This window comes from Rhinichthys klamathensis, unplaced genomic scaffold (genome assembly GCF_029890125.1).
Source record: "Rhinichthys klamathensis goyatoka isolate OS25496 unplaced genomic scaffold, OSU_Roscu_1.1 h1tg000060l_1, whole genome shotgun sequence".
In the NCBI taxonomy this organism is placed as follows: domain Eukaryota; kingdom Metazoa; phylum Chordata; class Actinopteri; order Cypriniformes; family Leuciscidae; genus Rhinichthys; species Rhinichthys klamathensis.
In genome coordinates, this window is record NW_026606605.1 from 1,975,001 (window position 1) to 1,997,053 (window position 22,053).

Below are 22,053 nucleotides of genomic sequence, written 5' to 3' on the forward strand. Positions count from 1 at the left end.
TAAACAGTCTGTTGCTTTCAGACTTTATTCTTGGCTTTCAGCAAGTGATTCAAAATAATAGATGTTGGACTAAATATTGGCCATGTGTTTTACTCTGTTATATCTGATTTCATATGTTGGAGCTTTAACATCATGGAAAGTTTTTCAATCAATGCCAGAATTTTTTTTTTTTTTTTTCTATAGTACGGTTGGCTACCATGTGTGTTACAGCATGTCATTTTAAACATACACTCCTTTATTGGTATCTATGAAAAAAACTTTAACATCCATTGAACCTTTCCGTACCACGAAAGTTTTTTTCATTGTGAAAAAAGTTCTTCTAATTATTCAAATGTTCTATACCCTAAGAAAAGAAAAATGGCTCTTTTTAGAAAGGTTCACTGAAAGGTTACTTTGGGGAACACAATTTTTTTCCTCTATGGCATCAATGCAAAATTTTTATTTTTTATTTTTAAGTGTATAGCCATCTAGTAATGCAAATCAAACCTGTCACGACTTACTGCATTGTTCAATATAAGTTAAGCTCATTAAACAGGTATATTGTTAATTGCCAAACAGAATATTTTTGCCTCTTTTTCTTTAAAAAAAAAAAAAAAAAAATCTTTCAAATTCTTTTTAACATGTTACAATGAGGGACATTAGAAATAAATTGTGGCCAATTGTCAGTGGATTTAAAAGCTGAAATGTGAATCTTACAATTTTATAAACGCAACTTACATGAATCCGTCTATAAAAACGTATGTATTATTTAAGCTGTAAAGATGTTCTCATCATTCACGGTTGTTTAAAATTGTAAAATTGGTTTAAATTGACACGGAAAAGTTAAGTAAGTGATTTTGTCCCACAATTAAAATCAAGTTAAAAGCAAATTGTTTACATCCTGTGGCTACACTGCTGGAATAGTTTAATGTTCACTTACATTAAGTGTCTCACTGTAATCCAATTTTTTTTTTTTTAAGAAAATTAAAAAATGTTGTGGTAAACAACTGCTGTCGATTGGGCTCAACTTGTACTGAACACAGAATATTCCTTTAATCTACATCAAGAGAAATTAATGCATAAAAAGAGTGTTTAGTGTGTAAGCAGTCCATGATGGAGAATTCCTCACAGGTTTTACAGTGTGTATGGAAAACAGCTTCTGGAGGAGAGCCCAGATTCCATGCAAATGCTCTCTGCTAAACACTCACAAATGTTTTCTCCCACCGTCTTGTCCATTGTGGGACCTCACAGCCAGAGCGGCAGATCCATCCCATCTCCCCCTGGGGTCTCCGGCGACCCCCGAGACTCATCTTCTCTCTGTTCTCACGTACACACATCCCATTCGCTGCGCTGGTCAGCCGTGCCCACGCGGAGAGATCAGTGGGAGTGTGGCTAACATCCTGCTCACATGTAAATCAAGAGAGAAGCCCATGCACCAATTCACCCCCACTGGATAATGTTCACAGAGTCTTTCTAAACACTTCTATTATGGCTCAATCCCTGTAAAAGCTCAATTCAGGATCCAAAAGTGATGTTTTATGTTTCCCCCCAAAACACTTAATCATGACTGCAATACAGTTCATAAAATGTTTACAAGAGAAAGTAAAGCGTTAGATGAAGCCTGGACTCTCATAGGGGTAGGGAGTGAAGATATGCATCTCTAAGCCCTTCTTTTCCCCACTTGTCCCTCACACGAGAAATACTATCCTATTTTTCCGGTGTGTCTCACCACGGTGGCTTAGATTCATTTTAAAAGAGCAATTTCGTACAAAATGAACTAAGAAACTGGAAAATTGTAACAAAATGTTTCAGATGTTGGTTGCTTGCAAGTTACTATTTTGCTGAACTCAGGATGTGAACCAAAACTGTTAAAAAAAATTATGTTAGTTGAAATAAAGATCAAATAAAATATAAATATTAGTTGAAAAACTTACGAAACGAAAGTTAGAGATGTTGCCTTGGCAATAAACTGAAATAAGTTTAAGTCGAAGCTCTAAAATTTTTAATTAGAAGTAAATAAAATCTAAAACCGAAATGAAAATTAATTAAACCTAAATAGCAATACAACTAAATAATAATGAATTGACAAAAGAACAGAACTACGGAGCCCCTAAAGGGACATGGTGATGGAAAAATATGAGATGGGAGGAAAAAATATATTTCAATGCTTTTGCGTTCGCTCACAGAGAACAAACATTTTTACACTTCAAACCTAAATAGCAATATTAAAAAAAGAGAAACTTTGCGTCCGCTCACAATACCTTTGGATCCCCTCGCAAAAACTTGTTCGCTCACTAAAAAGCATTGCCAATTTTTTTTTCTCCATCTCATAAAGTATTTAATGCAAAAAAAAACAGCTATGTTGGAGGGACAATGAAAAGAATTAGCTTAAACATTGTATTATTGTAATGTTTACCATATATTTTCCTTTTTTCCCACAAAAATATGATGAGATCAAGCAATAATTGGCAGCTCCCCAGATTTATGTTGAAAACCCCTGTCATAGAGAAAAGACTTCACACGAGAACATTAAAACAAGCAAAAAAATCCTCACAAAATGCATCATATATTTTTGAGTCCGCCAGCATCTTTACTCATGTCGAAATTACACTCAAGTATGAGCAACACAACTACGCACCCAACACATACATCTTCTCCCTCAAACTCCACTGAAGAGCCATAACACACTGGGGTTTGTTTGAATTGGCACCTTGCACAGTAGCAACATGGCCGTTTCCCACTATATGACCCATGTGGGCACTGACAGTCTCCTTGCAGTCAGTCTGAGGTTTTGCTCTCTTTTTAATGGAAGTCATCTCAGATTTCAGCATAAGCCAAGGGTGTGTCTGCAGCCCACGGGCACAGACTAGGATTGAAATAAGAGGACCAGGCTTTTTCAAGCAGGAAAATAGATCTTAACTGGTTGTAGGAGGTGCTTGTCTTGTCTCACGGATGCACAGCTCACACACACAGTCCCACGGTCCAATTCACACAGCTGGGGGTTGTGAAGAAGGTTTGAAGAGAGCCAAGAGCAAGGGCTGGGGAACGGGCCACATCAGTGCTTGCAAGACAGGAAAGAAAGGCTGAAAGGCCCAGAATATTCATTCATTTACGTCCTTCACTGAAACACCCCCTGCGCTGTGCTCTTTCCTGCCACTGGAGTCCATCTCTGTGTACCTTGAGCCTCTCCTCAAGCCCCTGCTGAGTAGAAAGGATGGGCAGGGCGAAACCCTCACTGAAGAACTCAAAAACATCTGGCACTTCGAATGCTGTGGGACCTGCATGCAAAGATATTCACATTTCTTTAATGATCTGACACTTGAACGTCTTTAAGTTAAACTAAAACAACTGTCTGTGTGTTTAAACTTCTCGGCGTCCTTGAGTTTTTATTATTTCAAGTGAGAGTTTTTATAACTCGTTGTTGCTGAAGGATATTCATTGCATGTATACCATAGTATTTTAACTGTACTTTAGGGCAACTTTAAGTTGTTTTTCAAGGGGGTGCTAGGGGGAAAATTTGAAAGAAATATATCAAATGTATTTTAACAGTAAGAAATAAAAAGCAAATGCACATAATGCAACTAAATAATAATAATTAAAAAAAATTAAATGTAAAAAAACATTAAACTAGTATATATAAAATATAAAAAAATAAATGTTTAAATATTTGACAAATATTATAAGAATTATTATAATAAAAAAATATTTTAAAAAAATTAAAATATGATTAAAGATTAAATAATTTAAAACATTAAACTATTATATATAAAATAAATGTTGAAATATTTTACAAATATTATAATAAGAATGAATTATTATAATTGAAAAATAATAATATGCCTTTAAATGTTAAAATAAATAAATAAACAATGTGATTAATGATTAAATATTTAAAACATTAAACTATTATATATAAAATAAATGTTGAAATATTTTACAAATAATATATTGAAGATTATTTAAATCTCTTTTTCCTTTCTACAGATTTGTTTTTTTCTTTAACTGGCTCACTAATGCTGGTTTGGAGCAATATTTAGGATGGGGGATGTGTAGGCGTCCTTGGCATTAAAAACTTGGAAAACCTCTGCTGTTTAAGATACTTGGAAAACTACTGTACAAAACAAAAAATCACAGTATTATCATGAAATCATGTCCAAAAAAATATAATTATGCAGTGTTTTGTAAGCACTTTCTGAAGTTTCTTGTTGGGCGACATTAAATGCCTTTGTTAACTGATCTTGAAACATCTTTTCCGAACCATTAACTGCACAGCAGGAACCCAAGTTATCACTAATCAAGATCAGTTGACAAACAGCAGATACAACACCAGTCACACAGCTGCCAGCGTGGATGACATTTACATCTGCTTTCTGTGCGCTCTGTGACCCACATCCCAACCCCGGGTCAGTCTTTTCATCTCTCGTCTATCTTCAAATTCCAGATTACTAAAAATAAATAACCCATTGAAATGAATGCGAGTCATATCAGCTATAGCCCTAATCCACTTTCAGGGTTGAGACAGACACTGGTATTGTTTAAAGGAGGTGCTAGTTAACAGATGAATGAGGCATCTACAATTTTGGAGTTCCCACCCCCTCTTACTCCTTCCTCCCACCCCTTCTCCAGGCGCTTTCCTCTCCTCACACTCACTCACACGCTGCAGTCATTCAGAGGCACAGCGTGGAGGCTGCACACACACACACACACCAACACTTTAGAGCGACATGGCAAGACTACCTCAGCGCTGTGTGATGATATCAGTGTGTTTGGCAGGGACTCTCCTATTGCTGCCGCTCTGCTGGGGTGAGTGAGTGTGTGTGTGTGTGTGTGTGTGAGAGCGAGACCGAGATTGACTTCAATGAGGGAACTTGCTATGTGTGAATGTTTGGAATGAGACAGATCTAGTGCGAGATAAAAAGTTCTAAAAATGGAGCATTTGAAAAGATATTTGCATGTGTTTTATTTGAGGCTGAGAAACCTGTAAAAAAGTGGTAACTTGCAATAGTTTCCTTATAGGGATATGCAAATCATAACTTACCTTCATGTTGTTCCAAACCTCAAAGACACTTTTTCCTTCATCTGCGGAACACACACACACACACACACACACACACACACACACACACACACACACACACACACACACACACACACACACACACACACACACACACACACACACACACACATACATTTTAAAGAATGTTTAAACTGTTTTGTCCATGCAATGAAGGTCTATGGGGTCCAAAACAACATTGATTTTCACTGTGTTGACAAAACAACCCATTTTCAGAATATATCCTTTATGTTCCACAGAAGAAAGAAAGGTATAATTTTGTTAGTTTTGTGTTTAGTGTTGGTCCAACTTAATGCATTTAGGTTGATGGGGTTCCCAAACTTTTCCATTCCAGAACCCACAAGTAAAATCTATCTCAAAACCCACCAAAATATTTGAGATAGGGGGTCCAGAAGCTGTAAGATTTCTATTTAATGCTGGTATGTCATGCAGCCCTAGACTAAACTGTGTATGTGTGTGTGTCATTCACTGAAACGTTGACTTATCTGTAGCCAAGTGACTTTGCACGACCCTTCTGTTCCCACTTTGCGTCCCACAAATGGTTTGTGACCCACAGTTTAAAAAACCCTGAATTATAAAAAAAAATGATCACTGTATTGACACAAAATATGTTTATGAGAGATCCGCTGACAGGAAAAGTGTGTGTTGTGGGAATCTGGTTTTGATTTGTGTCTTTAAGTGCACACGAAGACTTCTATATTTTCAGAAAGTTATCATTGATCTGCAGCAGGTACACTGAAAATGTGGCGATGTGGTAACATCTAAATTAATAAATGAATTAATTGACTTATTAATCCAACAATATTATAAAAATCACCCTAAATACATTAGGTTATTCCAAAAATAAATAAAAATTAAGGGTTAAATCAGGTAGAAATAGTTATTTATGGTTAAAACGACACAACCTTAAATACTTTTTTTTTTTTTTAAATAATAATAGATACTGAAGAAAACAAAAGAGGATGTATCGTCTAAAACATGTTTTGCATTTTGTCTGGGCAAAGTATTGCGCGAAATTTCCAGGAACAAAAGAAGCGAGAGCATTAGTCAGCATGGCACTTGTTAAATCTGATCATTTGTAAACTTAGCTCTTAAAGTCACACTCGAGATAACCTGGTTTGGAAATTCCCAGGGAAAAGGACACAAAAGTGCATCATCCTTATGCAGTTGTATATGACAGTGCAATCCAGCGCAAACTCTTTCGGCATGACAGACGGCCCCAGGGGGTCATAACAATCACGAGGGCAAAGTAATCCCACCGTTCCCTGCACAGCTGTTTTCTGTCCACACACACACTCACAGCTCCCACTTCCTTCTCTTGTTCTGTTCATCGACTACCAGCAGAAACAAGCAGGAATTCGCTCTTTTGTCTTGAGGAAGTGACAGAACATCCATGACATCATTGTGGTGCAGAACTACAATAAGTGATAATTAGGAGCAGAAGACTGAATGATATCCTAAGCCAGAGTAAAACCTTCACAGTGAAGATTTACTACTATTCAAACATTGTGATTTGTGGTTCACTTTTAGTGCACACAGAGAATTTACGCTGAAATGTGCCGGAGCGCTTGGGAGCCTGCGCTGGGGAATGTGCCCAACTGTATGTGCCAAGAGCCTGGAGATTTTATGAATCAATTACAGGCCAAACAGAATAGAGGAATTAATAAGGCAGATATCATGAGATGAGTAACATTTACTGTTGGACTGAACCCACCACCTCCTGGGGTTCGGGTAGAGCGATAAGGAGAAACATTGGCCAAAAATCATTATGGGAGTGAAGTCTTACCTTAAGGATATTTTCATAACTTTGAGTTCATGCTTGTTTTGACATTTCTTTAGGATAACATCTTGAAATCACAAGTTTCGGGGGCTTTGAATGACTGATGGTGGTTGGTGGGAGTTGAAGGGTCAAGTTCCGCCTGACTAAATTTCCCAATGCCTCACGAGAAACTATGTTTGTCAGTGACTGCTACGAATTGTCAATCACAGCTTAAAACACACTATTCTTAGTTTAAATGGTGTTGTTCTTAGCTTTCATTACTTTTTTGGGGGCTTTCGTGTTCCAGCTTGTTCGCTGTGTGTTTGGTGTGACCAGGTTGGGTTTTATAGTCTACACTGAGAGCATGAAGTAGTTGGACAACAGCCAGAAAGTATGTTGAACCCTTTAAACTCTGGAATTGTGTTCATATCTCAGTGGCAATGTGACAAGGGGAATAAAAAACCCATTTGACGTGGTGCACGGTGGGGTAAAACGTGTGTGTTTGAGCCGTAGGTTCACAGCTCAGCTTCATTAACTTTCCTCGCCCAAGGAGAACTTGAAAGGGAAACTCATTCAGCAGGGCATGTGAATACCTTCACCCTAAAATCCACCAGGTTAACTTGCAGACAAAACACAAAACTGTTATTTTTGTTTCTTTGTTTGTCAAAGCTAATCTGATTAAGGGGGCACGATAATGTTTGGATAAGAACCCATAGCGCGAGTTGTGGACTGCATGGGGCTCAATTCGCAGTATTCAGATGGCACTTAATAGACAGTGACTGCTGTACCCTAGGGATGATGACTTTAAAATAAACCACACATGGCATGCTGACCACAGATCCCGCGCGCTGAGCCTCATGTTTATGGTACCACTTGTTTATTGGTGTTGATCCAGGTATTAACTTGGCCCTGTTTCCCACGAATCTCAAGAGAAAGTGAAAAGATTATGCGTGCTGATGATCATTAGCACGTAGACAACAGTCTCCAAAGAAGTATGACTGCATGTAAGTTTGATTATGATTGGTCTGAAAAGAACATCGAGGATATGGACGATAAAGAAAAATTGCTCAGAGCATTCTTCTCACTGCTTGTTCCTTCAGCGGGGATTGTAATGATAAAGCAAGGCCAGTCTGGGAAACGGTTTAGAGAACTAATGGTACTGGCACACAGCCATGATGCAAAAGCCAAGTGTCATTTCTTGGTCATGTATGGCAAAACATTTGGGTTTTGGGTTCCATGATGCTGTCAATCAAACACTCTCATCTACAATATAGAAATAATGTGAATCTAAAATGTGCTTCGTATCTAATTTCCATGATTGTGAACTTAGATCATTCATTTAAAATAAATATTAGTCATACACTTATTATGCATAATTCTTTATGTGTGAAAAAAAAAAAATCCAATTAAAAGTTTCCAAAAGAAAGAACAGGGTTTTACACTTCACACATAAAGCAAAAAATTTGGTCACACTTTAGATTAGCGTCCAATTCTCACTATAAACTATGACTTTAGTCTCTATAAACTCCTAATTACTGGTTCTTAATAGAATTAAAGGTAGTTGTTAAGTTTAGGTATTGTAAGTGCTAATAAGCAACTAGTTAAAGCTGCAGTAGGGAGTTTTGAGAAAACGTTGACTTAGCCTGAAAATTTGAACAAGCACAACTTACAGGTCCCACCCCCTTGCTCTCTGCTGCGCTACAGCCCTCCCTCCACAGCTTGTCCTCCACAGTGGAGCCTGTCGTGAACGCGCAGGCTAGTAAACAGGGCCACCCATAACGGCGGATAAAAAGTTCACATTCACTAATAGGGACTAAACGTCAATAATATGCTTTACATTGACCATGGCCTGCCCATACTTTGACTACAAACTTGGTCCTCAAATCATTATGTATTTTGCAATAGCCTACATGTAACTTTATAACGTTGCACTCTATCTATAAGTTATAAATAGCTAGTAAGATAACGTTAATATAACGGTAACTAACGTTACAGTATGTAAGTAATTATTCTAGCGATATATAATGCTAGATAAGGTGTGCTAGTACATTATTTCAGCAACATGACAAGCCAGTGAATTAGCAGGTTTCAATTGTTGCTTAGCAGAGTGCGTGACATTTTATCTACATGTTATGCGGCTAGAGTTTTGACACCGAGTCGATGGGCTCTGTGTAATTCTTTCTTTTTCGCTTGTTTATCGTCATCAGTCTTTTTCCTTTTACCTCTTTGTTTTATGAGCAGGTGTCACTCGAGAATTGGCAGTTTAGGTTGTTTCTCCGTCATAAGCACAGCTGCAGCACGCCGGCAATCTTGAGTTTGAACGACGGCTCGCGCAACGCGCTGTGCAAGAGAGGGGTGTGATCAGCGCGTTCACGAGCGTGATTGACACTGCTAAGACACTCCTCCTGGCTCTGATTGGTTGTTTCTGATCGAGAGCGTGTATTTCTGCAAATGGCAATAGGACCACTGGGAGGAGCCAGAAGAGCTTGATTTTTACACAGATTATCTGTCTCATATTCTACTGTCAGGACATAATGACAGTTTTAGCAAATACATTTTTTCAAAAGTTACCTACAGCAGCTTTAATAGTGAGAATTGGACCCTAAACTAAAGTGTTCCCAAAATTTTTATATAATAATTATTTTTCAAACGACAATGGAATAAAATAAGGTATAAAGAGACGGACAATAAATGACACCCGCAATTCAACAACTCTCAATGCCAGTTACTAATTGTCCATTAAAATGTACACATCTAGTGACAAGACAAACAATATTACAGTAATATTAATACTTAAGGGGATGTTCACAGCAATTGATTACTCTGGAAGCCCATTTCCGCCACATGAGAGTCAAAATTATGAGATAAAAAGTCCAAATCTGTATGTCATGATTATCTTTTTATCTCATAATTACAACATTTTGTCATAATTTTGAATCAAAGCATGATTTTTGTGTGATGTGTGGAGGAAATGGGCTTCTGATTACTTGAAACGAGTGAATCATTGGTGTAATACGAGAAACATGAAAGTAGCAACTTCAGCAAACTAATATACAGTGTTGCCTTTACGTTGGAGAATATTGGGAAATATCGGACCACTGGATGTTGCGATTAACCAATAAGAATCGAGTAAATAGCCATGTAAAAATGGATTTTAAGTCATGAATACTGAACCACACATAAGATCAGCTCCTTAAGAAAACAATTGCAGGATGCCAATTTTTACAATGTGTCTGGGTGTAAATTACAATGGAACAGAGCTTTTAACAATCCTTTTCTGCTCTGACATCTGATATTTGCCTTTCTCCCTAAAAAGTTCAAAGTAAATGGAGTCAGACAAATCCAGATAAGCCTAAGGCATATGAGGTGGGATTCTTGGGCTCAACTCCCAGGTGTAGTCTGGATATCATTCACATTCCCTGAAGAAAAAACACTGACACTGATCACCTTGGTCTCACTAAACAGCTGTATAATTGAGTAAGGTGTACGAGGAAAAGCCTGACAGATTATTTTTTCAGCTTAAGGGAGTAGATTCTGGGGTCCGATCCCATCAAAACTGAACTCTGAGAAGAATCAGTACTGAAGGGACTTCTGTGCATCAGTGCCATAAATACATGGTGACCCAAAGGTTTAGAAGATTAATATGATTCTGAAGAATCATCAAGAGACTGATGTTTTAGTGCCAGCTATAAATTCAGAACCTGGATCCTGAAGTGCCCAGTGCCAGATCCAGGTCCAGATCCAGATCCAGATCAAGTGCCAGATCCAGATCAAGATCCAGTGCCAGATCAAGATCCAGATCAAGTGCCAGATCCAGATCCAGTGCCAGTGCCAGATCCAGATCCGGATCCAGTGCCAGATCCAGATCCAGTGCCAGATCCAGATCAAGATCCAATGCCAGATCCAGATCCAGATCAAGTGCCAGATCCAGTGCCAGATCCAGATCCAGATCCAGTGCCAGATCCAGATCAAGTGCCAGATCCAGATCAAGTGCCAGATCCAGATCAAGTGCCAGATCCATATCCAGATCAAGTGCCAGATCCAGATCAAGTCCCAGATCCATATCCAGATCAAGTGCCAGATCCAGATCAAGTGCCAGATCCAGATCTAGATCCAGTGCCAGATCCATATCCAGATCAAGTGCCAGATCCAGATCAAGTGCCAGATCCAGATCTAGATCCAGTGCCAGATCCTGAAGCTCAGGGTTTTATGCTAAGACAATCCGATACTCTTGTCTGATTACACATCCCATGATGCCTTGTCTCTTGGGACTGAATTAGGAAAGAAGAACAGTTGTCTTTTTCAAGCATTCTTACATTATAATAAAATACAATCAGGATCTTATTAATTTACTATTCAAAAAAAAAAAAATCTGCTATAATAGCCACAATACTGATCAAAATTTGGGGTCAGTAAGATTTTTTTGTTGTTGAAAGAAACGAATATGTGTATTCAGTAAGGTCACGTTAAATTGATCAAAAGTTACAGTATAGACATTTATAATGTTACAAAAGATTTCTGTTTCAAATAAATGCTGTTCTTTCGAACTTTCTATTCATCAAAGAATCCTGAAAAAAAAGTGTCACAGTTTCCACAAAAATATTAAGCAGCACAACTGTTTTCAACATTGATAATAATCAGAAATGTTTCTTGAGCAGCACATCATCATATTAGAATGATTTCTGATGGATCATGAGACACTGAAGACTGGAGTAATGATGCTGAAAATTCAGTTTTGATCACAGGAATAAATTACAATTTACAAAATATACAAATAACTGTTTCAAAACAGATATATTTTAAAATAATACAATGATTACTGTTTTTTTTTCTTCGATTTTTGCAGCCCAAGAGCAAAAGAGACTTCTTTCAAAAATTGTACCGATCCCTAACTTTTGAACGGTTATCGGATCTAAATAACTCAAATGTAAACGCTGCAGAGACAAATATCTGTTAAACAAATGTCTTTTCACAATCTCTTAAGCCTGACAGAACTGACTTCACAGATGTTACCGCGCTGGCTCTTCATTCATTATCATCTCAGTCCCCAGTAATCTCACAGTATCACAGAAAAGACAGGATGCTTGGGAAGAAAGAATGTCATGCTGAATGGTCTCACATAACTGACAAATGGCAATAGTATGCAAGAAGCAATACAAAGATCTCAAATTACTGACACTGCTTCTTTTCAATGGCAAACAATGTCCTCTATGGTTCGGTGAGGTGACTGGGTTGTGTTGGCCAGTAAAGATGGTCAGATAATGTTCAAAGCATTAATTGTGTTTGTGAAATGAGTCATAATTAATGGCTGACATGCCATGACAATCCCTGCCTGACTGTGTGAGTGTAAGTTCATCAACAGGCATGTTGAGTGATCGGCCCAGATGCTGACTTCCACATTGTTTCCCACAATTGTAAGTTTTTCACAAATAACAGCTAAATCAAATCTCTTTTGTCTTCGCAGGTGTTGAGGAGGACGAATATAATTTTGACTATGATTCCACTCATACCCCGGAGTACGACTACAATTCAACGTTCGGGTTCCTGTTCTTCAGTAGGTTTTCAATAGTCTCACAAGGGTTCTTTCAGGTTCTTCATACACAGTAGTGGCTAAAAGTGACGTCCGGTCCAGGAACACTTCACCTTTTATCCAAATATTAAAAGGTTGTTAAAGATTTTGTAAGCATATTGCTAGTTGTGCTTGGAGTCAATAGTTTTATTTGTGATATGACAAATTGCGTGACATAATTTTTGGCCAGGCTGTCATAAAAAGAAATTATAAACACATGCAAAAACAACAGAGAGCTGAAATATTACTGATTATGTTGTAGTCAATGTATGCTTTTTCCTGTGAGCATTTATGCATTTTTCTTTCTTTCTTTCTTTTTTTTTTTTTTTTTTGCATAGTAAAGTAGCTGTAGTTTGCCCAAAACAATTGTCAGATAAATACCTTAACGAAGTTTAGTGTTTTGATCTTCCCATATTTAAATAAATAAAAAATAAGAAAATATTTTCCTCATATTTTAATGGTTTAATCGAACTTGTAGGGTCATTAAAAACAAACATCTCCACCCAGACATCACTTTTGGCCACTGGTGCACCTTTTAAGTCTTCCCGTAATTTTACCCGGATCATTTTATGAATTAAGTATTAATTAACTCATTTTGTTTTCATTTGTTTTTCATTTTAATTCCTTTTATAAATCAAACAGCTCATAAACATACTATAACACAAAAACTTTTTAAATATTAAACATGAAAGACAATCATACATTTCTCCTTCTATAGAACTTTTTTGGCACAAAGGGTTCTTTAAAATTGAGTCAAGAACCACAAAGTTCTATATAGAACCTTTATTTCTTAGAGTGCATATGTTTATCATTTCATTTTCACGTGTATGTTGGGTTTGTTAAGATTTAATCCTTGACTTCCTCAGACATGATTAGACTAGTCGAGCTAAAGGCAGTGAATACAGTGGGGCAGGAGGTGCAGAGTTTTACTAACAGCTCGCTTGTTTATCTCTGGAATCAGATGGAGGGCGAGGGGTGACCCGACCCGACACTGTCATACAGCAGGAGGTCCACCTCATGACACTGAGATTAATCTTAGAAGAAATATAGTCATACAGTAATTATGCATTCATTTTTATGTGGGAATTCTAATAGGATTGTCTCATCACTGTAAAACCATATAAAAGTCACAATATACGACACACTGCTTACTGTAACTTCCGGGAGCACTTAACATAAAAAATAAATAAAAAATAATCCTTTCCTTTAAATCCTCGCTTGCCTGGCTTATGCTACTCCGATGTCTGAACTTTGAATTTTGAGCACTTCTTGCGTTGTTTTTTGCCTCTTCACGATGACACGCTTGGTTTAGTCCTCAGTTGTAAGTCGCTTTGGATAAAAGCGTCTGCTAAATGACTAAATGTAACTGTAACTACAGTATAAGAATGAATTAAAGGCCATGTCAGTATACTGTACATTGATCATCATCATAATCATCATCAGTTTTATATTGCAGCAACATGAAAACCAAAGCCCAATGTACCGTTCAAAAGTTTGGGGTCAGTAAGATTCTTACTCTTTATTCATCAAAGGATCCTGAAAAACATATTACAAAAATATTCGGCATCACAACTGTTTTCAACATTGATAATAAGAAATTCTTGATCACCGAATCGGCATTTCTGAAGGATCATGTGAACTGAATACTGAACATTCAGCTTTGTATCACTGAAATATTACATTTTAAAATATATTCAAATAGAAAACAGTTATTTTAAATATATTATAATAATATTTATAATAATGTTTCACAATATTACTGTTTTTACTGTATTATTGATCAAATAAATGAAGCATTGGTGAGCATTAAAAATCGGTCACATTTTATTTGGATAGTCCCCTTTGGACATACTTTTGACTAAGTAACGTTGCACCTACATGTCAACTAACTCTCATTAGAGTATTAGTAGACTGATAGGGTTCGGGTTACTAACTGTAAAGTTACTTATCGTCAGCAGAATGTCTGTTGGGGAGTCTGGCGAGCAGGACGAGGCCGGTGGCGTGATTGATAATGAGCGACACCTGTGACGCACCGAAGCATAAAGGAGGAGCGACGACGCTGAAGATCGAGAGATCGCCTGGATTTATGTTGTTTTGTTATATGTGACAGCAGTCGTCCGTGAGGGGCTGCTGTCTTTTACTATCGGTTTGTATTTGTTTCATTTTTTGATCTTTGAATGTTTGCCGGTTCCCGCCCCCTTCTTCCCATAACATCGAACATTGCTACATTGGTGCCGGAACCTTTACTGTCTATGGCCGAAACCCGGAAAGAAGGAGACGGGAACCGGCGAACGTTCAACACACAATTTATGAATAAAATAAACAATAAAAAACTAAAGTAAAAGACAGCAGCCCCTCACGGTCACGGATGACTGCTGTCACATATAATAAACCATAAAACACAACATAAGTCCAGGCCTGTTCCTCTCTCGATCTTCACTGTCGTCGCTCCTCCTTTATGCTTCCGCTCCTCCATGAGAGATACGAGACCGGTGCGTCGCGCAGATTATCAGTCACGCCACCGGTCCTGCTCGCCACAGGGAGCATCAAAATACCGTGTAACCAAAAAATCTTACCAACCCAAACCTTTGAACGGTACTGTCTGCGTTTATGTACTTGCATGAAGCATAATCATTGCTCATTGTTCAAGATCCACTGTATGTGTCTCATTAGGCAATGCCAGCACTGATGATCTAGAGAAGTTTTTAATGGGAGCAGGGACAGACGCTGGAGAAGAAACAAGCTTTACAGAAACAGATGGAAGTGTGCATGAAAAAAAGCCCACTGCGCCCACATTCACTTTCGGGAATCAGGTATTTCTTCAACCTTTTCTGTTATACTTCCTAATGCATTGTAATATGCTGAATACACAGAACACTCACATGTTCCAATACATTATGAAGTCCTGAGTAATGTGGTTCATGTCTTCTGACACACAAAAGCCTTGTGTCTTTGAGATGGGATTGTGAAAGTGGAATTGCTTACTTTACCATTTTTGCGGGCGGACCGAACTCCTCCACACAGAGGTCAGACGTTCAGCATCTTAAACCCCGTGTTCACAATGAGAAACAAATCTGCTCAATAACACAGAAGTGTTATCTTCTGTGGAAAATGAGGAAATCTGTCATGACCTGTTCTTACACCCCAGGAAAAGAAAAAAGAAACACTGTGAAATCCAGAGCTGCAGGACTTTTAAAATATCTGGATGATTTCAACATCACATTGTTTCCATAAAACACACTTATGCTATGTGCGTGGCGATTAGATCTATTGCAGAAAATTAAAACCCATCTCTATATTTAATCTCTGTGTGCTGTGAAAATATCAGTGGATGAGATAATATTCATGTTTAATGAGTGCAATAAACCCCTCGAGGTGAAGTGACATGTTTTATTAGATTGTCTGACGAGGCACTGTGGACCTGCTGACGAAGCAAACGGGGAGTGAACATGAATGTAAACAGGTGTCCCCGTTATTTTCAGAACATGGATCTATTTGAAAGCTCCATCTGCTTCTTATCCTCATGTGTTGCAAAGTTAAACAATGGCTCTGCTCTGCATTAAAGGAAGGCATCTGTAAACAGAGGAAATGCGGAGGGGGACGTGCTCTCAACAGCGCACCAATCAACTTATTTAGGCATGCACGTTTAATTAAACAAGCAAGCTACTAATTATACAGAGCCATTTGAATTCCTGCGAGAAAGCAAATGCATTACATTAGCAACATCTGCTTTAAACACACAATGGAAAAATCTCAGACAATAAAACACTGTCACACTGCTCCACATTGTGGAGAGAACTGTAAAACACAAGAGCACACCATACATTTTGAACTAATGAATGTTAGCTATAGAAACTGGACAGTTTGGAGAGTCATTGAAGCATTATTTTGCTTCGCTTCAGCGATGATAAAAAGACATCCACTCTCCCATTGCGTGTTGAATGCAACGAAGGGAGGGTTGATTTCAAATATCAACAGAAATCGCTTACTGCACCTTTAAATCATTCCCGTAGGTAAAGGGAAATCACGCTTTCATTCTCATACTTAAGGGCAAACTTAAAGGGATACTCCACCCAAAAATAAAAAGTTGTTGCAAACCTGCATGAGTTTATTTCTTCTGTTGAACACAAAGGAAGATATTCTGAAGAACGATTGGAACCAAACAGTTGTGGGGCACCATTGACTTCCATAGTATTTTTTTTTTTCTACTGTGGAAGTCAATGGTGCCAAACAACTGAAAGAATCTCATACAGGTTTGCAACAACTTGAGGGTGAGTAAATGATGACAGAAATTTCATTTTTGGGTGTAGTATCCCTTTAAGGTGCATTATGCAACCGGGCACAGATCTCTAAATATTGTACATTAATACTATACATAGAAATAGAATCAACCATGAGCATCTACTAAATCCCAAACCTGTTTGGCAGCAGTATACTGAAACAATGCCTTTTTATTTTGTTTATTTTAGGCATCTCGGTCAACGCCTGTATGTTTCCTTCTTACTTCAGTTGTGCTGGTTCATCAGCTGCTCAGACTACTATAGCACCAGGACCCTGTTACACACACTGAACAGGTGAGTAGCTGCGTCTAACATTAATGTCACCATGTGTTCATATCCATGTGGGAAATTCAGGGAATTCATTTATGGATACATTCATTAGGGATGCACTGATATTGAAATTCTGGCCAGGATGAATGGCTGATGTTATATTGCTACACTAAAAAACGATAGGCTAGTTAAAACATTACAAGCTAAAATGGTTTGTATGCTAAAACAATGTACCAAAACATTATAATATAGGCTGTGAGATAAATACATATTCCTATTCGAGATACATATTGCTATTTGTAGTGTTTGGAAGAAAAGAACAGCGAGAGAGAGAAAAAAAACAGACTCTTGTACCAAGCTTTGCGTGTATGTATATATCGATTCATCTGAAAGTGTGTCGCCGGAAACACTTGAGCCGTACTAGATCGAGGAAGTTTAGCGAGCCCACAGTAGTCCATAGCTCAGAGTTATAACCTATGGAATCAAATGATTTTAATGAGTATTTGGATATTATATAAAAAAACAAAGAGGTTATGTGTGTGGCCTGAAACAGTGTTAGCTGCGCATTTCAAAGTAGCATTAATAAAGATGGTGGTTCTTTTTCTCATTGTTATGCATGAACACAAAAGGTTTTGCTATCATCACTCTAATACAGCTCTTAAAGTCAGCATGAAACCGAAGTCTTTTCTTCCCTGTTGTGACTGAGTGAAATGACTTCTTGAACTTCTTGACTTGATTTTGTCCATGAGGAATTCATTGATTGGATGTTTGTGGTTTGCTTTTGGTGAATCTCTCGTCATCAGAGAAGAGAAGAGATGCTGCAAGAGGAAGGGGGAAGTTATTTTGATTAAAGATTACGAGGCACATTAATAAAAATAATAATAATGATGTGCACAGATAAATAATTTATAATAAATACTCCAATATTTCAGAAAAATAAGAACTGTCCATCTATTATTATCCATTTAAATTAGTGCAATCTTAATTTTTTTTAATATCCTACATAAACAGAGATTACATTTAAAAACAAAGATATATAGTGCATCCCTAAATGGATATAAAAATGAATGTGTTATATATAGAAACATATCGGTGATGTGTATTTATATCATTGATTGGGCAGACTGTTACTTGGTACTAAAACAGCATAGTATATAAATGCAATTATTTGAATGTGCTGCTGCTGATAGTTGTGAACAGAGATCTCAGGGGCAACATGACATCATGACTTTGCGTAAACATACACGCCACTTTCAATTCAAGTGGCGTGTTATCTATACGCATTTTGAAATATCCGCGTGTATGTCCACGCCGAAATCTTTTGCGTGTATGTCTACGCCATTAAATGTCCGAGTGATTCCGCGTGTATGTCTACGCCGTTAAATGTCCAAGCGAAACGAAGCAAAATCTATATCTACATCTGTGGAGCGATATTTCTTTTCCTAGGATGGTAGGAGAAGACTCATAAATGGTATTAACCCCAGTGACGGGTAGGTTTAGGGACGGGGTTGGGGTAGGTCATATATTTATATATGCATAATACAGTAATATAACGTTAAGTCAAAGGCGTTGATAAACACGCTGAAAAGCGATTATGCGTGTTGATAGCACGCCAAAAATGGAAATACGAATTGGCGTGTCATACATACGCCATTTCATGAGATCAGTCTGTCAGGGTGAGTGTGTGATACTCTTTGGAGTCTGCAGAGGGCACTCAAACATTGATGGTGTTAAAGGGTTAGTTCACCCAAAAATGAAAATTATGTCATTAATGACTCACCCTCATGTCGTTCCAAGCCCGTAAGACCTCCGTTCATCTTCAGGACACAGTTTAAGATATTTTAGATTTAGTCCGAGAGCTTTCCGTCCCTCCATTGTAAATGTATGTACGGTATACTGTCCTTGTCCAGAAAGGAAATAAAGACATCATCAAAGTAGTCCATGTGACATCAGTGGGTTAGTTACAATGTGTTGAAGCATCGAAAATACATTTTGGTCCAAAAATAACAAAAACTCCGACTTTATTCAGCATTGTATTGTCTTCTGGTTCTGTTGTGGATCCGCGTTCAGTGCCGCCGCTGACGTAAGACGCTGCTGACGTGTGTCTGGTGTGTGTGTGTGTGTATTCTGGTTCTTTTGTGGATCCGCGTTCAGTGCCGCCGCTGACGTAAGACGCTGCTGACGTGTGTCTGGTGCGCCCGAGCTTCGTTTACAGTCTGAGGGAGACGCTCGCTGGAAACAAAACAATCTTCGCAAACATGTCTAAGGATTTCCACACAGAGGAAGACTTGCATTGTTTTGCCCAGCCATATTTATTTAAACCCGAATACACGAACGCACCAGACACACGTCAGCAGCGTCTTACGTCAGCAGCGGCACTGAACGCGGATCCACAACAGAACCAGAATACACACACACACACACACACACACACACACACACACCAGACACACGTCAGCAGCGTCTTACGTCAGCGGCGGCACTGAACGCAGATCCACAACAGAACCAGAATACACACACACACACACACCAGACACACGTCAGCAGCGTCTTACGTCAGCGGCGGCACTGAACGCGGATCCACAACAGAACCAGAATACACACACACACACACACACCAGACACACGTCAGCAGCGTCTTACGTCAGCAGCGGCACTGAACGCAGATCCACAACAGAACCAGAATACACACACACACACACCAGACACACGTCAGCAGCGTCTTACATCAGCAGCGGCACTGAACGCGGATCCACAACAGAACCAGAATACACACACACACACACCAGACACACGTCAGCAGCGTCTTACATCAGCAGCGGCACTGAACGCGGATCCACAACAGAACCAGAATACACACACACACACACCAGACACACGTCAGCAGCGTCTTACATCAGCAGCGGCACTGAACGCGGATCCACAACAGAACCAGAATACACACACACACACACCAGACACACGTCAGCAGCGTCTTACATCAGCAGCGGCACTGAACGCGGATCCACAACAGAACCAGAATACACACACACACACACACACACACACCAGACACACGTCAGCAGCGTCTTACGTCAGCGGCGTCACTGAACGCGGATCCACAACAGAACCAGAATACAATACAATGCTGAATAAAGTCTTAGTTTTTGTTATTTTTGGACCAAAATGTATTTTCGATGCTTCAACACATTGTAACTAACCCACTGATGTCACATGGACTACTTTGATGATGTCTTTATTTCCTTTCTGGACAAGGACAGTATACCGTACATACATTTTCAATGGAGGGACAGAAAGCTCTCGGACTAAATCTAAAATATCTTAAACTGTGTCCTGAAGATGAACGGAGGTCTTACGGGCTTGGAACGACATGAGGGTGAGTCATTAATGACATCATTTTCATTTTTTGGGTGAACAAACCCTTTCAGTAGGCTTTGTGGGGTGTGTTGGTATAACAGGACACATGAAAAAACATAGCAATTTACTGTGATTTGAAATTATTGTCTGGAAGCCTCAGAATTCAAGTTTTCAAACTTCTTGACACTCATTACATTGCAGAACATGTGCTCCTGCTCTCCACCAAATACAACTGCACTTTTCATGAGATATACATCTAGCCAATAAACAAGTGATAACATCTTTTAATACTTTAGACTCAATGGCTTTCTGTTTCTCCAATTATTCTAGAAGTCCAGGAGGAGGAAGAGCAGATGGACAGATGACCTGAACTGAAGACATTTGGACATCCAGTACAGACTGACACACACACACACACACACACACACACACACACACACACACACACACACACACACACACACACACACACACACACACACACACACACACACACACACACACAGCAATGGCTAAAGGACAAACCATGACAACACACGGCTTGCGAGCTGTAAACAAAAAGACACATTGTTCGTTATTCTTTGTCACCGCAAAACAAGTGCACAGAGGTCAGAGGTCGCAAAGGCTGGATCAATGGAATGTAAAATGAATGTGAAATGGGGCTAAACTAAATAACAGGTTCTTTTGTGGATATTCTTTCAGGATGTGACTCAGAGCAGGTGATTTGAGGAGCCTGAATAACAAAGAAATTGAGAAAAACAAGATTTTTCTCTTCCCACTGTCCGCTGTTTTTTTGCAGTTTTAATACACTTGTCTCTTTTATGAGACTTTGTCAGTGTAAACGCATCTATAATGTGCATATCCTTTGATTGCATGGCGAGAATAAACGTGTCAGAAATGTAAGTTGAGAAACAAGCAAATCAGTGGTACATAATGTACGATTTTATTATGCCAGTTTCATCCATGAGAAAGTTATATATCACTGACCGGGAATCATGTTATGTTTGGGGAAACAGTAGAAACACTGGATTTCTACAATTAGATCAAGCTTTTCTAGTCATTCAAAGGTCATGACCTCTTGCAGATATTACATGTAGGCACTTTTCTTCGCCACTGCACTTCTTCTAAGCCTCACTATTTCCTCAGTAATCCTTAGATACAAGCACATTTTTATTTTGTAATGTTTTTTTTTACAAATAGAGATGGTGATTTACACCCAAATGCACATGAATATGTGAGCTAGTTGAGCATTTTTTATGTGTTGTTTCAAATTCTGAATAAATATTTTTTCAAGTAATTCCCTGCTGCCTTATCATCTGTGTGATCTCAATCATCAAAGAAGTTATCACGATCACAAAAAACTAAAGTTATTATTCAGGAGGATATTACATCTGTTAAACTAATCGGTTTTAAAAAGCACTCAGGGTAATCTGTATTCAAAGCCTTACGTTTCACGTCTTCATCAACAAGGAGACTGACTGACACAATTCTGGGTCACGTCCTGAGAAATAGCCAGTTTTTAGTCAGCATTAGCCAATTAAATTCACTTGAAAACATGCAGCGATTGTGTCAGGAATAGCCTTTCCGTATCAACGGCCTCTGCACTTATTCATTTAACTGCTGTCAGTGGATGCCAATCAGATCACTAACACTGGAGGAAAAATATCATGCAGCTTGTCGCAACAATCAGTAAAATATTCATGATTTTTAAGCGTTACTCTGCCATAAAACACTTAAGTCAATAGGTCAGTGGGAGAAACAC

General features: G+C 38.5%; 1 protein-coding gene across 1 annotated transcript; it reads left to right on the forward strand.

Annotated features, from left to right (window-relative positions):
• The first annotated feature begins 4,615 nt into the window (after window positions 1–4,615).
• si:ch211-191i18.2 (uncharacterized protein LOC564095 homolog) lies at window positions 4,616–21,588 on the forward strand. Its single transcript, XM_056249620.1, has 5 exons — window positions 4,616–4,782; window positions 12,280–12,369; window positions 15,058–15,197; window positions 16,854–16,958; window positions 20,622–21,588. Exons 1-4 carry the CDS (start codon window positions 4,704–4,706, stop codon window positions 16,926–16,928), a joined length of 384 nt encoding a protein of 127 aa, XP_056105595.1. The 5' UTR covers window positions 4,616–4,703; the 3' UTR covers window positions 16,929–16,958; window positions 20,622–21,588.
• Window positions 21,589–22,053: the final 465 nt, after the last annotated feature.

Coding starts and splice junctions, on each gene's coding strand:
- si:ch211-191i18.2 (XM_056249620.1), top strand. CDS start 4,704: ATGGCAAGACTACCTCAGCGCTGTGTGATGATATCAGTGTGTTTGGCA. Junction 12,370..15,057: donor GTTCGGGTTCCTGTTCTTCA/GTAGGTTTTCAA, acceptor GTGTCTCATTAG/GCAATGCCAGCACTGATGAT. Junction 15,198..16,853: donor CATTCACTTTCGGGAATCAG/GTATTTCTTCAA, acceptor TGTTTATTTTAG/GCATCTCGGTCAACGCCTGT.